At 32.6% G+C, this 16,846-nt stretch overlaps 2 protein-coding genes across 4 annotated transcripts in view; one reads left to right on the top strand and one right to left on the bottom strand.

Moving 5' to 3' along the window:
* The first annotated feature begins 808 nt into the window (after nucleotides 1-808).
* On the top strand, nucleotides 809-12,668 carry LOC129913922 (putative E3 ubiquitin-protein ligase UBR7). Its single transcript, XM_055992909.1, has 3 exons — nucleotides 809-1,169; nucleotides 1,227-1,968; nucleotides 11,953-12,668. Exons 1-3 carry the CDS (start codon nucleotides 1,002-1,004, stop codon nucleotides 12,327-12,329), a joined length of 1,287 nt encoding a protein of 428 aa, XP_055848884.1. The 5' UTR covers nucleotides 809-1,001; the 3' UTR covers nucleotides 12,330-12,668.
* A 2,765-nt stretch (nucleotides 12,669-15,433) lies between these two features.
* LOC129913896 (dorsal-related immunity factor Dif-like) overlaps nucleotides 15,434-16,846 on the bottom strand; it is a 102,341-nt gene continuing 100,928 nt past the window's right edge. For 2 of the 3 annotated variants that reach the window (XM_055992867.1, XM_055992883.1), the window contains one exon: nucleotides 15,434-16,481. In XM_055992867.1, the coding sequence (XP_055848842.1) occupies nucleotides 15,679-16,481 (803 nt within the window). In that variant the 3' untranslated portion in view covers nucleotides 15,434-15,678. The remainder of the gene's footprint in view (nucleotides 16,482-16,846) is intronic. The other variant, XM_055992875.1, reaches the window with a different exon arrangement.

Below are 16,846 nucleotides of genomic sequence, written 5' to 3'. Positions count from 1 at the left end.
TATAACTTTCTCCTTTTTTCATGCGCAACAACTTTACTTAAGTTTAGAAATAGCTGAAATATTGCTTCGGGAATATCTTTATAGAAGCCATTGACAAAGTGCGACCGGTGACAATTTATAAAGTGAAAACTTGACAATTCGCTGCCTCAAAACTATAATGTCGAAGAAATAGAAAAAAATGACTTTCTTATATCAATTTTCGTCTTTTCAATAGCTACAAGACTGTGTCCACAAAAAAATTATTTTTGGCTTAGTAAAAAATTTATAGCCAAATTAAATACTCACTTCTCGGATATAATGGCTGACAATAATATCAGCAATAGTTTGTAAGTAAGGTTCACTTGAATGTTTATTTAAATAATTGCTGGGAATTATATATTTTTGCTAATTTCTTGGTAAAGCCTGGTACGCTGTTCGCGCTAAATTTTAGCCGAGATAAAATTCCCATACAAGTTATCGATAATTTGTATGGGATCCATTTTAGCTCAGATAAAAGCACGGCAAAAATTGACTCGTGAAAAGTCCCCATAAGGCTAGCGCAATTTTTTTTGTGAAAGAGAGCATACAAATTGTCATTGCAGACCGAAAAACTATTAAAAAATGGGTTTGAAAATTTTCACTTTTGTACTTTTTCACTTTTTGAGCCAATGTAGTTAAGGCTTTAACATGTTTTTAAATTTTAATTTCAATTGGTATAAAAATCGATCACACCTGGCAGTTCTCCCCCCCCTGACAGATGCATTTGCAAAAAAATTCAAAATGACCGGCATTTTTTCCCAACCTACCTTACCGACTGTCTCTTTGCAAAACGTCAATTTTCTTTGCAGTTGTTTGTTTTTCTGTAATATTTTCAGTTTTGTTCTCATCAAATCCGCGCGCAAAAGCAAAAAAATTTCATGTTTTTTTCTTTTTTCTCTCAAAAAAATTGCAACAAAGAAAAAGAATATACCATCATTTAGAAAAATCTAAAAATTTTATAATTAAAAAATCTGTTTTTCATTATGGCTGAATCAGAAAATCAAATATCCACCGACGACACCGATACAATTGATACACTCGAAGAAACAAGCATCACAATGGTCGACATTTTAGCCCATGAAAATGAATTGGAAGAAGAATATGCAGCCGTTTTGGGTGCTTCCGATGATAAATGTTGTACTTATACAAAGGTTTGTTAAATTTGTCTAAAATATCCTTATTTTCTATCAATTTTTGGGCTTTGACAGGGACCAATTAAAAGACAAGCTTTATATTCATGTTTAACTTGCTGCCCCGAGTCCGTTAAGAATCTAGAAATGTGTGCTGGCATTTGCTTAGCCTGTTCCTTGCATTGTCATGAAAATCATGAACTCGTTGAATTGTATACAAAACGGAATTTCCGTTGCGATTGTCCAACAGAACGTTTCCCGGGTTTAAAATGCACCCTGAATCCGGACATTGTCGATGGCGACAAGAAAATGCCAAAGAACGATTCGAATTTATATAACCAAAATTTCCAAGGTGTCTATTGCACTTGCAAGCGTCCTTACCCAGATCCAGAAAGTCCCATTGAAGAGGTAATGTTGCAATGTGCCATTTGTGAGGATTGGTATCATTTGCATCATCTGGGTTTGAAGGTAAAGAAGCTTAGGGATGACTATCACGAGATGGTTTGTCCTGGGTGCATGCAGAAGTATGAGTTCTTGCAGGATTACACTGGGTTGGCTTTGACGAGGCTGGAGGACTTGGATGAGTCGGATGTTTCGGTTGAAACTGATGATAAGTTGAAGTCGGACTTGGATAAGAGTATTTCGGAAATCATGAATATGAGTGGCGATGATGAGTCGTCTGCTGCCGATGCTAGTACATCGGAAAAGGCTGATGGTGATGGAAAGGCCAAAAATGGAGTTGAGCCTCCGGCAAAGAGACAAAAGACCGATGGACAAAGTGGATGTAGACGGCCAAAAAACAAACCCGATTGGGATAAAGGTGAGTATGGAAGGGCAAGAGTATGATAACTGAGATGGTAAGAATTTTGTAGAACAGTCAAATACAATCATTTTTTTACTATAGAATGGAGGGTCTATCTCCCCCTTTTTAAGTCTTTAAAGTCTTTTAAAGTCTCCAAATAAAAAAATTCAAGAAAAACCATCAGAAAATATGTAAGCTTTAAAGAAAAAACAAAACAAATTTAATTTCGAAGAAAAAATAACAAGAATAATAAAAATTATTAAAATTATTTTTATTTTAAGTGGAGCGATTGAATATAATTAAATTTTAAAGTTCAAGTGACGTCAACTCCACTGTCGTATCTAAGCGAAAAGCTTTGGAGTTGAGGTCACTTGAACTTTAAAATAAAAATAATTTTAATAATTTTTTATTATTTTTGTTATTTTTTCTTCGTTAATATATCAGCCTGACCACGGGCATACATATACTAAGTGTCTGAATTTAAATAAATTCCCTTAGAATATTAAAATTCACAGTATAATCATGCTGTGAGTTTTATTATAGTGTCGGTAAATATCGACCAAAATAAGGCGTCTTAGTAAGGGTATACGACAGAAAATTTCGTTAAGCTTCAGCTGCGTACAAGTCTTTAAGAGGGAGGGGCAATTTTCTAAATATTTAAAAACAATAGAAACACTAACAACAACTTTAAAAGATACTTTTTTCAAAAGCCAAAACTTTACAAATAATTTTAAATTTCAAATCAAGTTTTATCATTTCAATTAATTACACTGTGTTACAAAATAAAAATCATGTCAATTACTTTGGAAATGACCTAGCAGAGGTTGTAGGTATTACTGAGTACATCATATTTCGGCACTTGAAATTTTTCGTAGACCTTCAAAATTTCAAGTTATCGTCAAAAAAGCGTTTTTCAATGTTTTCAGATTTCAACGATTTTTTACTCAGCCATTTTTCGGTCAATTTCAGATTTTTTTTTACAGTTTTAAACAGAGGAGTACTTGTTCTTTTTGAAAATATTTTTTTATTATGCTCAAACACCAAATTGGGTGAAGATTTTATGGAGACCGTTTTAAGCTACATTTAGTGTTTTGGAAATTTTATTTCATTAACAATTTTATTGTTTTATTTATGCTGAATCAAAAAAGCTTTTACTCATTAAAAACAGTTAGAATTTGTAGAAGTTATGTTTTTTTTACTCGAGAAGGAAATTTCAATTTATTGCAAAAAAACCCCAATTTTCATGATTTTTTGAATTTTTTTCAAAATTTTGAGGGTGTCTGGGCAAAAATTGACTTCAGATTGGGATTTAGCACGTCAAAATACATAAAGATAGGCAGGTCCGGTCAAAAGTATTGACACTTTTTTTTTTGGCTTGAAAAAAGAACCAAAAATGAACAGTATTTAAAATATATATCTGAGCAACAAAAATTGATACCAAAATTTTTTAAACGTATTTACAAAGAATAACATTTTTTCTAAAAATTAAGACCATAAAAAAATTTTCTACCATTATTATGAACAGAGAAATTAATTTTTCATTTCTTTCATTGTCCCAAAAAATTGAAATATCTTTCTCGAGCAAAAAAATCACAACTTCCAAATGTCTAACTAATTTTGATGAATTAACTTTTTTATTCAGCATAAATAGAACAATAAAACTGTTAATAAAACAAAAAAAATTTCAAAACACAAAATGAAGCTTAAAACGGTCTCCGAACTCTAAAAAACGGTGAAAAAATGTTGTACTTTGAGATTCAGCCCATAAAATCTACACCCAATTTGGTGTTTGAGCATAATAAAAAAATGTTTTCAAAAAGAACAAGTACTCCTCTGTTTAGAACTGTAAAAAAATCTAAAATTTACCGAAAAATGGCTGAGTAAAAAATCGTTGAAATCTGAAAACATTGAAAAACGGTTTTTTGACGATAACTTGAAATTTTGAGGGTCTATGAAAAATTTCAAGTGCCGAAAAATGATGTACTCAGTATGCCTACAACCTCTGCTAGGTAATTTCCAAAGTAATTGACATGGTTTTTATTTTGTAACACAGTGTTATTATTTTTGAAATAATCGAATTCAAAGTCAAAAATTATGAAAAAAAAAACTTAAAAAAAACACATTGAATAATTTTTTTGTTAAGACTGTGGATTTCAATACAAAATTGATTGATAAAGTAAACTGACTCAATTGTTTCCTGATCAAACAATGAAAACCATTATGTTTCTATGGTTTATAGTTTTTCAGAAAATTGAAAAACACGAAAACTACTTTTTTTATCAGATTTTTAATTTTTTAAGGCTCAATTTACTGAGTCTCCATTAAATTTAAAATCGTTATTAAAAAAGGGAATTTCAAAATTTAAAAAAAAAATGATTTATTCAGTCTTTTTTATTATTATTATTATTATAATTTATTAACATAAAATTAAAATTTACATGTTAATGTATATACAAGTGCTAGCTGCTTAGAGCTTCTGACTCTTAAATGAAAAAAATAATATTATATAAAGTACTTTATAATATAATTACATAATTTATAAAGAAAAAAAAAATATTTTTAAATGTTTAAATTTCAATGTTGTGTGATTTGATAAATTTGTATAATTTTTTGATATTCTCAGAATCTAAGTTTTTCAAGATCTCTTCTACTAATGACGTTTCGTTGTAGATGCTGGTGTTGGATGTCAATGATTTGCATGCTCCTATCCCAAGAATGTGTTTCAAATCTATTGTTGTTTGACAAAGAGTGCATGTTGGTGGGTTTGTTTTTTTAAGAAGATGTCGATGGGTGAGTGTAGTGTGTCCTATACGGAGTCTGACCATTACAGTGTTCATCTGTCTGGAGGTGGTGGTTGGGTAATATGGTTTGATTTTGTCGATGTTGATTGATTTGTATGGGTGTTGCTAGTTGTTGTGCCAATCAGTGAGTTGTTGTTGTGTAAGTTTGTTTTTGGTTTCGCGCAGAAGATCACGTTTAGTTATATTGGCGATCGATTTGACTGGCGCAGAGTGAGCCTCATTGGCCGCCTTATCTGCATGTTCATTACCGGTAATACCGACATGTCCAGGCAACCACATTAGTTTTGATTTATTCTGATGTTTTATCAGCAGATCTCTTATTTTACTAATTATAACTGTTGTGTTGTTTGGATTCAGAATTGCGCTGAGGACTGCACGACTATCTGAGCATATAACAAAATTGTTGTTTAGCTTTGACATTATAGTTGCGGTTTCAAGGATCGCTGATGCCTCGGCGGTAAAAATTGAAGCTATATTATCTAATAAACCTATAGATAGCAATGAACCATCTTCGTAAGTTGATGCGAATGATGTGCTGTATTGGGTTTTAGAGCCGTCGGTGTATACAAATTTCCAACCATTCGACTTCAATAAAGTTGTTACTTCTTGAAATAATGCTCGGTACATTTTGCTGGATGTATTACCCTTTGTGTAGTCTGCCAAATCCATGATAAAAGATGAGTTTTGAATAGACCAAGGTGGGAACATTGGGAAGTATTTACTGTTTTTCACAACAGGAAGTTCCATTGAATTTGCGGTTTTTATTGCGATTGATAGAGCTGATGGAATACGCTTGGGATATTTTGCTTGCAAGATTGATTTAACATCATCATTTATAATGGAGCCTTGTGTAAATGACAGTTTTACATATAGTTTAACTCTGCTTTCAAGAATGCGTTCGTCGACTGAAGGAAGTCCAGCTTCCGCCATAATATTACGTATAGGACTGGTGGGAAAAGCGTTTAAGCATCTACGAACTGTTTGGTGATATGGGGCTTTGATAATGTTGATTGTTGTTTTTGGGGAGTTACCATAGATAAGAAAACCATAGTCAATCTTACTTAGTACCAGAGATCTTGCAACGTTACATAGAGTGTTTAGATGAGCATTAGATTTACTACATGATAAGTATTTAACGATGTTAGCCCTAGCAGCTAGACTTTTTTTTAACTCAATGCAATGGTTTTTAAAATTATATCTATCACTAAAAATAATACCTAATATACTTAACGTATTTACATTTTGTATGTTTACATTATTGAAGTTAAAAGTATTTTTTTTGCAAGATGTTTTACGACATATATGTAATGTTTTGCATTTGTCTACAGATAATTTTGCTCCGGAATTATCGGACCAAGTTAAAATGTCTGAAAGAACGTTAGTGAATATATTTTGTTGTTCTACAAGACTGTTATGCCTGCATAAAATGTACACGTCATCGGCATAGATACAATGGTCAAGTTGTGAATAGTTTGATATTATAGAGCTAATTTCATCAAAAGCAATCAGAAACAGAACCACAGACAGTGGAGACCCTTGGGGGATACCGTTCTGTAAAGAGTAATATTCAGAAAAGCAATTATTTGTTTTGACACAAATTTTTCTATTTGTCAAAAAAGATTTTATGTACTGAAAAATCTTCGGGCCTATACCCCAGGCTTTAATTTTGTTTAAGACTTGATGTATACCAATTCTATCGAAAGCCTTTTCAAAGTCAAGTGACAAGATAGTCACATGGTTTCGAGCCGATAGAGCTTTTGTAACATAATAATCGAGGTGAAGGAGTGCGTCGTCACAGCCTTTGTTAGCTTTGAAAGCTACTTGATTGGGGCTTAAAAGGTTTTTGGATTCCAGAAACCAAAGCAGTCGTTTCGCAACAATTTTTTCCAATACTTTAGAAGCACAGGGAATAAGTGATATTGGACGGTACTCGTTGACACTCGTGTTTATTTTTTTTGGTTTTGGTAAAGGCAGAATGGTTGCTAACTTCCAGCTTTGTGGAATGATACCAGTATCAAGAATGTTATTGTATAATTGTATAAGTCTAGATTTAGCTGTTGTTGGAAGGTTTTTCAGCATCGGATAAGAAATCCGATCCCTGCTGGGAGTTTTGCCTTTTAATTTGGAGAGGCAGCTTTCGAGCTCTATTTTAGAAATTGGTGTTTCAATATGTAGAGATTGAGAAGAAAGGTAATTAGTATTAAAAGGTGAATTCAGTGATTGAATTTTATTAGTTCTGAAAGACAAAGAAAAGTTTTCATCGTTGGAGAGATTTGACCACGTTTTTGCGAAAACGTTACTTATTTCGCTCGGGGTAATGATTTTATTACCTTGGTCTTCTATACACATTATAGAGTGCGGTGTATAAGAACCTGTTAGACAGCGGATTTCTTGCCAGATTTTAGAGGGAGAAGATGTGGGGTTTATTGATGATGTAATTACATTAAATTTATTTACCTTTGAAATTTTTAATTCCCTACGAAATTTAGCATTTGATTTTTTAAATGCGAGAAGGTTAAGCTGGTTAGGATATTTTTTGAAAAGTTTCCATGCCTTGTTTTTTATTTTTTTTAATGAGTTGAGCTCTGAATTCCACCAAGACACGTTCCGACTTGGAGGTTTTGGCGAATTTTGGGGAATTGAGAGGTTGGCTGCAAATCTAATCGCTTTAGTAAGTCGAGCTGTCTCTTGATTAATGTTTGAGGAAGTGCTCGTGCACGATAAATTTTGTGTGATATGGTGTTGAAAAACGGTCCAGTTTGCAAGATCAGTTTTAAACTTGGGAGTAACACGATACTTTTCAAGTGTTTGACTAGATATTAATGTCGTTATTATAGGGAAGTGATCACTGTTTTAAAGATTTTCTAATGCGATCCATGATATTTTTGGAAACAATGTAGGGGAACAGGTGGTTATGTCTATATGTGGGAAGCTTTGATGGGTGGAAAAATGAGTAGGGGAGCCATCATTGAGAATTATGAGGTTAGAGTTAGATACAAACCTTTCTAAGATCGCACCTCTACAGTTGGTTACGGGGGAGCCCCAGAGAACGCTCCATGAATTAACATCGCCAGTTAAAATAACTGGCGTGCTTATTTGGTCAGTTATATTAACAAGATCATTGATGGCAAACGACTGATTAGGATGTATGTATATCGATATTATTGTAAAATTACATGGGAGTTGAATTTCAACTGCTAGTGTAAGAATGGGAGAATTAATCACCTTTAGTTTATGTGGTATACCTTTTCTTACTAAAATAGCTATTCCTTGTTTTGATGTTACGTTTTGTGGTAAGTTATGAAAGTAACCTTCATATATTTTTGGTATATTCGGTTTGAAATTGGCTGCGCAGTGAGTTTCTTGAAGAGAAATCACACTTGGCATGTATACTTTAATAAGAATACACAACTCATTGTAGTTATTAATAAAACCCTTCATATTCCATTGAAGGATTTTGGTTTTTTCTTTAGTTATGTAGGTGGACTTTGAGTCATTTTGTATTAAATTGGTGTTGTCGTTATTGGGGTGATCAGTTTCTTGACTCCGCGGCTCGGATGTTGAGGCAACCAAGCTCTCTGAAGAGCTCGGCTGACTCAATTCCCGATCAGCGGAGTCAAGTAGTGGTTCGATGTTAGTGTAGTTATAGCATATCGACATCTTGTGGGTCTGGGTTTTCTACGTAGTATTTATGTTTTTCAAGCAGAGCTTGAGTTACTTTTGAAATAGGGGATTGAGATTGTTTATTAGATGTGTGGGTTTTTGATTTTTCAGATGAATCGGGCTGTGTGGTAATAGAGTTGTTTGGGTTTGTTTCTGAAATTTTGGAAAAATCAGATAAAGGAGTTGGATCGGGTATTTTTGGTTCTTGAGTTAAATTAAGATCTTGTTTCTTATGATTGTTTAATTTGGGAGAAGTTGGATGATAATCATTGGAAGTGGTGGATATAATGGTGTTTTGAGGTATATTTATGGCAAGGTTATGAATTGTGGAATTTGTACTGTTAGTTTTGGTTCTTTCAGAGTTTAAAGTTGATTTTGCTGTGTTAGTTTGATTAGATTTATGAGAGTTTTGTTCACTTTCTTTATTAAGAATTTGTGCTGCTGAATCATCCGCGTTTTGCTTTGTTTTTTCGGAAAATAACTCTGATGAGGATGAGAAATGAGCGGGGATGTTATTTTGTTCTCTATGAATTTTTTTAGCTTCAGCCATTGTGCATTTTTTGTGGGTTTTTATTGTTAGGATTTCTTTGGCTTCTTTATAAGCAGGACAAGTCTTAGAAGAAGACGAGTGAGCTTGTGAGCAATTTGCACACATAGTTTTAGTGCAAGGTTGAGGAGTGTGCGGAGGGAGACTGCAAATATCGCATTTTGCTTCACCAGTACACCGTTTACTCGTGTGACCGAGAAGTTGGCAACTACGACAGCGCATTGGATTTGGTATGTATTCAGTGACTTTTGCTTTAAAAAAGCCAATGTCAACTGTTTTCGGGGTGTAGTAGAGGTTGAATGTAAAGAGAATTAAACCGGTTTCTCTCTGCTTGCCATCCACGTTTTTGGTAAATTTATAAACATCTTTAACTCCTTGACATTCCATTTCTTCAAGTATTACGTCTTTTGGGGTGTTGATCAAACAAGGGGCATAGGCAATGCCCTTTGACTCGTTTAGTTTGTCATGCAATTTTACAATTACTGGACAAGTTTTGGCAAGATTGTCAACTTTAAGGAATGTTTCCGCAATTTTTTCTGTTTTAACTAAGACAAGAAGGTTGCCGTCACGCAATTGAGAAATTTGATCATATTCTTTGGATATATTGTCAATTGATTTTTTTAATAGGAAAGGATTGAGGGACGATATGGGCTTTTCATTTGATTTGGGAGAGATCACTATAAATTTGGGATTTTTTGTGTTTGTTGAAGTTGGAAGTTCGGGGTAAGTATATAAAGGAGTTGGGGTTATATTGGATTTATGTTTTTTATTGGGTTGGGAAAAGGATGAATCCACATCAAGCGGCAAATGCCTGTAACGGGATCCACCTAGCCCCGCGGGACCAGGCATTTTAAAAGACGTTAGATAGCACTCACACGTGTATTTTTCTTTTCAAGCAAAAGAGAAAACGAAAATGATTGTTATTCGATAAGAGAAATGTGGTATAACGGGAGATACCGGTTTGCGCAAAGTAGCACAAAATAAAAATCACACAAGAGACTACGAACGATGCTTTCAGTTCGATGGCTAGTCGGTGACTGCAGTCTTTTTTATTTTAAGCATTCATTAACTGATTGAGCATTGAATTTAAAAGTTCTTTTAGTTAAAACTCCAAATTCGACCTTTTAGAGCAAATTGAGGTTTGAAACAGGATTTTATGCCACCATTAAAAAGGTCTTTGATATTTTATACATAGAGTAAGTTGAGAGCTTTGTGTATCTCCAAGAAAAACACTAGATACCTCGCCAGACAGGCGCCAATTTGAATAGCTTTTTATTATCTAAAAAGTAATTTTAACTTTACTTTTTGGGTCCTCTGTCCCGCTCAGGCAACTTCGTTGCTCCGCTTAGGGTATTATGAAGTCGCCAGGCAGTATTTTGCCTGGTCGCCTTCGCCAGAAAAGGAGCTAAACCCTCCATTAAAACACGTGCAATAAAATTTCTTCTTAAAAAAAGTTGTTTTCCTATTTTTCAATTTTCTCAAAAACAAGACGGAACATATGGTTTTAACCGTAGACCTACGTTTAAAAAAACGACTAAACATTTTATATGCGCATTTAGGTTGTGCATTTTCCAGCAAAATTTTTTTTTCGCACAAGAATCAGAAGACATTTTCTTTTCTTTGGATTTTGGGAAATTTTTGACTTTCAAGCAAATCCAGAACCACGTTTTCACCTTTTACTTCATTTAGACGGGGTTCTGAATTGCTTTTCCCAAAAGTCGATGGATATTCCAAAAGCAAGAAGTCTTAGAATAGGAGTAATTGCGTTAGAAAGGAGGAAACTGTTAAAGCGTTTGTCTCATAAGTTTCGTGTTGGAATAAATATATCCGCAATACAAACTGATTTTGCTTAGGTCTTGGTCTTCGAAACGTAGAATATTGCTAATAAATTGGAAGTTTCTTTAGCAATTACTGCTCGATGTATTGGTGGAATAAAAAATAAGTCAAACTGAATTTCTAATTCGTTTGATTTTGAAAGCACCATACTTTTGTAAATTTGTCGCTGAGACTAGAGTTTTTTGGAATATTATTTTTTTCAATTTGAAATGAAAACAATGTTAGAAATATGTACATCAACTAAAAATTGTAAGCCAGCAATAGTTAGTGAAATAACAAACTTGGACATAATAGCCTTGTTTCATTGGAGGTTTTAGTTTACTCAGATCTAGTACGTCAATCAACACATGATCTTCTGCTCGAGGAGATAGGAATGTGTTGTTGTTGTACTAGATTTCTACACAAGAGAAGTCTACCACCTCAAATGGAACAGGGCTAATGAAACCAGAATGTAAATTGTAAATGGCCTAATCAAAGAGATCCAACACATAACGCACTTTTCGTCTTCGCCCTGTCACAAATTCACTGCTTGTAGCCGAAGAAAAGTTTTCGTCATTTCATTTTTTCGCGCGTTTTGTAAAAATAACCTTTATTCCTTGTCCGAAAAGTAGAAAATAATTATTTTATTTTAGCACTAAATCATATAAAAAAAAAAACAGAAAAGTCCAAAAACCAATTAAAAGTGTTCCCATATTAACAAAAAACTGAAAATTTTTTTTTTTGGTAGACTGTATTCTTAGTAACAATGTCCTGAAAAACCGGCGTAATAATCGTAAAACTTTTTAAAATATTTTATCTTGAAAATTTTGTTGGGTCGAAACGACCCCAACGTAGGTCTACGGAAGCTTTTGATGAGAAATCAATTAGGCAGTTTATTTTATTAAAAAAATTTGTATTGAAATCCACAGTCCTTACAAAAATTGTATTCAATGTAATTTTTTTTTATTTTTTAAATTATTTTTTTTTAGTATGAGTCATTTTTTAGAAAATTGCCCCTCCCTCCTAAACGGAGGTAGATAGTCCCCCCCCTCCCTTTATTAAAAATGCTTGTATTTGGCTCCTTTACAGGAATTTTCACCGCCTAAGTTATTGTTCTATCCCCTATGGAAGATTCTCCTCGGTTTTTCTTGACCATGACATTTTGTTTCCTTTCAGATGTTGCAACTCTTTGGCTCTCAGACTGGCGTTTGGCACTTTGCAAATGCAAGGAATGCTTGCCACTCTACGAGGCCACCAAAATCACTTTCCTCCTCGATCCCGAGGACTCGGCTACACATTACGAGGAGCGTGGCAGGAAGAGTGCCAAAGAATCATCCTACGAGCAAGGCATTCGTGCTCTATCGACAATTGGTCGAACCCAACAGATTGATGCGATTACAGAGTACAATCGGATGAAGGACAAACTAAAGGATTTCCTTCACACTTTTGTGGTCAATAAGAAAGTTGTTACCGAAGAGGATATCAATAGATTCTTCCAGGAAATGAAGAATGAGAAAAATGCCAATTTGGGGCAACCGTTTTTCTGTCGTTAACAGAAAAATTGAAAATCTCCAGCGATCCCTCAGATAGGGATTGCATTTGAACAAAAATTCATTCCTCTTCCCCATACAAATTTAGAATAGAAATCATTATTTTTTTTGTTCAATGAAATAAAAAAAAAAATTTAGAACAAGAAGAAGCACACATTAAATCGTCACACTTTGATAGGTTTTCACAAAATACATGGAGAATAAAATAAAAAGGAGATAAGGTATTTGTATTAGTTTTTATTTTTTGGTTCCAATTTGGTAATCATTTTGGAATACTACTTACCTATCGAACTATTGTTTGATAAATATTATTCATTCATTCAATAAAATGGAAATAAATATTGTTATTTAACTAAATACATGAATAAGTTGTTTTTATTTAGTTGGTAGACAGATTATGATCAAAATTCAGTTAAGCGCAGGATACAAGGACTGGACATGAGAAGCACATTCAAGGAGATGGCGAATAAAGGTCATATAAGGAGATCTTTAGACTTTAAAATTAAATTAAATTCAATCGGTTCACAAAAAAATAAAAATAATTTGTATTATTTTTTCTTTTTTAATATATTAAGGAAGCATAAGGGAATAAATATTTAGTCAATTTTCCAGTCTGATTGGTCAACTATCAAAAAATTCTTCCAATTTGAGAAATTTTATTGGAAAGTTGACTGGAATGTTAGGCAAGAAAAATCTCCCAAACTAGGATTTGTCCGTCTACATATTTAATATTTAGGTAGACGGACAAATCCTAGTTTGGGAGATTTTTCTTGCCTAACATTCCAGTCAACTTTCCAATAAAATTTCTCAAATTGGAAGAATTTTTTGATAGTTGACCAATCAGACTGGAAAATTGACTAAATATTTAGTCCCTAATGTATCTCAGATTGACCATACATATATTTTTAGGAATCAGCATACTTTGTACAAACTATAACTGCAGTCGATTCTTAATTCCGCTGAAAACAAAACAAAAATAGTAACATCGTTTGAGTTTTACGTTAAAACGCGTTTCTGTAGGCGTAAAATAAAAAGTAACACAGAGGCTTATAAAAAAATACCTTACCTGCCAAACGTTGTAATGAACCAAATAATATTTTTGTTTTCTCTTATAAAATCTCCATCGACAGCTACTTTAACGGTACAAAATTGGAAGAGACTTTAAGGAAGATCTTTAGATAATCACTATTTGTTTAAATTCTTAACCAAATACATATGTAGGTATATCTTTTGATTTTCTAAAAAAAATTGTAGGGTTAAGTTTTGGTTCTCAGATATGAGTTCACATTGAACAAACCTATGCATTTAGGGGAAAAAATTATTAATTTTTTTTGTTTTTGGATTTCCGAAAAAAATTTCCTAAAAAATCATAGAAATGGATATAAAAAAAGGCCCTTTTAAGCTCTATTCATAACTGAAAACCAAACGTTTCTTGGTCAGTTTTAAAAGCTTAGAAATTACTTTCTGTGGGATTAAAGATTAATTTGTGATTTTTGAGTTATGACAGTATTCAAGTAAAAGCGATATATTTTTATTTTATATCCCAATCATTGTCGAGTTTCTCGATTGTATGGTAAATTTAAAATAAGTTGTTTTTGCACTTAAATCTATATTTTTGGTGGCATATTAAAAAAATATGTATACTCTCCTAATATGTTCTATAATCCCCACAAAATGTCCCTGGTTACTGCAAAAAGTACATATATTTAAATTTTCACACAGTGTATGTATCTGTGTAATTTAAAAACATTTTTTTAGACCCGATTTAAAAATTAATTTTCAAGGTTTATCTTTAATTAATTCAAAAACCGTTATTAACGATTTTTCTTGAACGATTAAAATTTGAAAGATTTTTTCAGAAGTAATTTAAAACTTTTTTAAGATTTAATTTTTAGACTTAAAATAATAAAAAATTATATTTTTGCATAAAAGTGGTGATACCGTTCCAATTACTTAAAAATTGAATAAAAATTCAATATTAATTGAAAAACAGCTCAAACTAAGTAAATAAATACAACAAATTCGTTCATTAACATTTATGTACATAAAAGTGATACCTAAAATTAGGTATGCTTAAAAAAAATAAATTGAAAAGAGCAAAAATAAAAATTTTCCGCAGTTTTAATTGCAAAACTAGAAATGTGAAAAATGTGTTTTATTTAAAGAATTGTCAATCAGTAGGTACCAATTCTTTTTTTTTTTATCTCTGACAGCATTCTGATGTCAGAAATACATAGGCTTTTATTTAAAAGAATAGTTGTTTCACTGTAAATTTTCTTTGCAATGAAGAACTTCCTATCGATTAGTGTGGTCCTTGAAATCGCATTGAATACTTAAAATTGAAAATTTCATTTTTTTCCTAATCGCTATAATTGGATCCAATATCACTTTGCTTAATCGTCAAACTAGCATTTCATGCTCTCCACGACAACCTATGATATTTCCAATCGTTGTATTGAGCAATAAATTGTGTTTTTTCTAAGAAAAAAATGTTGCGCATACACCGTAGTGACCGTTGATTTATTTTTTTTAATTAAAATTAATAGCCAATTTGTAACCGTGGATCAAATAATGCAATTTGTAATCGTTTATTGATTATTCAATGATCTTTCAAGCAATGAAATAAATCATTGGAAATTATACTTGAATACTTTTTTTTTGCCCTTTTATATTATAAAATGTGCAGTTTTTTTTTTGTTTAAAACAGTGCCAAGGTGTAATTGTTTGAATATAAAATTAATTTCTTCTTTATTTATATATCCAAAAAATTAAAAAAAGGGTAAAGTAAGTTCAGCGAAACGTACCCCATTAGTAACGAGATCAGGAACATTTTAGTCTTAACTTTTCTTTAATTGCTAAGCAAAACAAAATAAAAACAATTTTTTTTTAAAGATTTTATTATACTTTTGGAATGTTTAACAAATTCATCTTTAACTTTTATTTACAAAAAAATTCAACATTCTATATTTAATATCTATATTTTTTAAATTTTAATTTTAATTATTTAATTTAATTGTTTTTAACGATTTATTGCAAAACTTAAACAAAAACTAAATATTAAAAAAAATTAAAATAAAACAAATATTACAAATTTTCTTTTTGCTTAAAAAAACATGTATAGATTATGCACTTCCTTGAAGATTGTTTAAATTAAAAAAAATTATTTATTATTTATTTTTTTTTTAAGCTCTAAATTATTTCTATATTTATAAGAGAAGCTCAACAAAGCAATTTATGTGGAGTTAAAGTTTTTGGAAAAAAATGTTCCTTTAGCGAGAATAAATTAATATCCTTGGCAATCAATATGTTCTATATAGAATCTCTACTCAAAACCATTCATTATTCATTTCTGTTACGATATGGACAAATTCGTAAGTTCCGCCGAGTTAAATTCCATCAACTGTTCACTATCGATATTGAGAAGACTGCTGATGCTGGGTGCATCATTATTGTTTGTTGAGGCAGATGTAGCAACCGCTACACCAGCTACTCCCTGTCCAGCAGTGACAACGTCATTGTGATGATTTTGGAGTGCCGGTTGCTGTTGGTGATGCTGATTGTGCTGCGTATTAGCCAGCATTTGATCGATATTATAGTTATTGTTGGGTATTGACATCGGCGGTGGAACATTCCAGGGTTGGCCATTGTTGTTGGTGTTGACCTGAGCTGAGGCTGCTGCTGCAGCAGACGGCACAGCCGTCTTTGTTAGCGGATTATTCAGATTGAAATTGATGAGATTATTGATATTATTCGGCATGGGTTGCTTAAAGTGCGAAGGACCACCTTGCCATTGTTGGGCTGGTTGCGAAGTTGGACTGTACATGTGGTTATATTGGTTCAGTGCACCACCGGCATGCTGTTGCTGTTGTTGCTGCTGCTGCTGGAGTTGTTGTTGTTGTTGCTGGTGGTAGACATCGAAGTCGATTGGTGAACCATTGACCATCCCGGGTGCCCCCGTTGGAGGAGGACCATAGTAATGATGATTGGGTGACATCATATTGACATTGCCATTGCCGGCACCCATGTGGTAGGGTGATGGAGTGCCACTTGTGTTGTGATTGTATGGATTTGGAGGGGACACTGGCTGGGGTGATGGTGTTTGGTCAGGCATCCTGTATGCATTGTTGAACATTGAATAGGGTAGTGGTGATGTGTCTATTATAATAGTGGATGAAAGGAAAAGAAAATTGGTTTTAAATTGGTTTGCTTTGTATACATTTATGTATAATGTTTGTATTTGATGGATATATACTTAAATGAATAGCTGAATTGCCTATTGAATTTATTTTTAATTAATCATACCTGTACTTGGTTTTAATTTAAGTTTAAAGCAGATGGCAAACAAAAAAACATACCCGTACCTCTGAACATTGCATTTATCAATTTTAAATTTAAAAACAAAAAATCGAAAAGAATGTTATTCATTAAAACTTATGTAGGACTCAAAATTTTAAAATTAATGTAAAAACTCCTGTATCAAGTCTTCGTTATTGTTTGAAATGGTAGGGGTCCTTTAGGTC

The sequence above is a fragment of the Episyrphus balteatus genome, chromosome 1, assembly GCF_945859705.1.
Source record: "Episyrphus balteatus chromosome 1, idEpiBalt1.1, whole genome shotgun sequence".
Lineage (NCBI taxonomy): Eukaryota > Metazoa > Arthropoda > Insecta > Diptera > Syrphidae > Episyrphus > Episyrphus balteatus.
The sequence above is the reverse complement of the archived record's forward strand: the minus strand, read 5'-3'. Positions and strand labels throughout refer to the sequence as shown.

Bases quoted from the DNA above. Each gene is read 5' to 3' on its own strand.
- LOC129913922 (XM_055992909.1), top strand. From the start codon at position 1,002: ATGGCTGAATCAGAAAATCAAATATCCACCGACGACACCGATACAATT. The intron at 1,170-1,226 runs GTTTGTTAAATT...GGGCTTTGACAG, and splicing joins AATGTTGTACTTATACAAAG to GGACCAATTAAAAGACAAGC. The intron at 1,969-11,952 runs GTGAGTATGGAA...GTTTCCTTTCAG, and splicing joins CAAACCCGATTGGGATAAAG to ATGTTGCAACTCTTTGGCTC.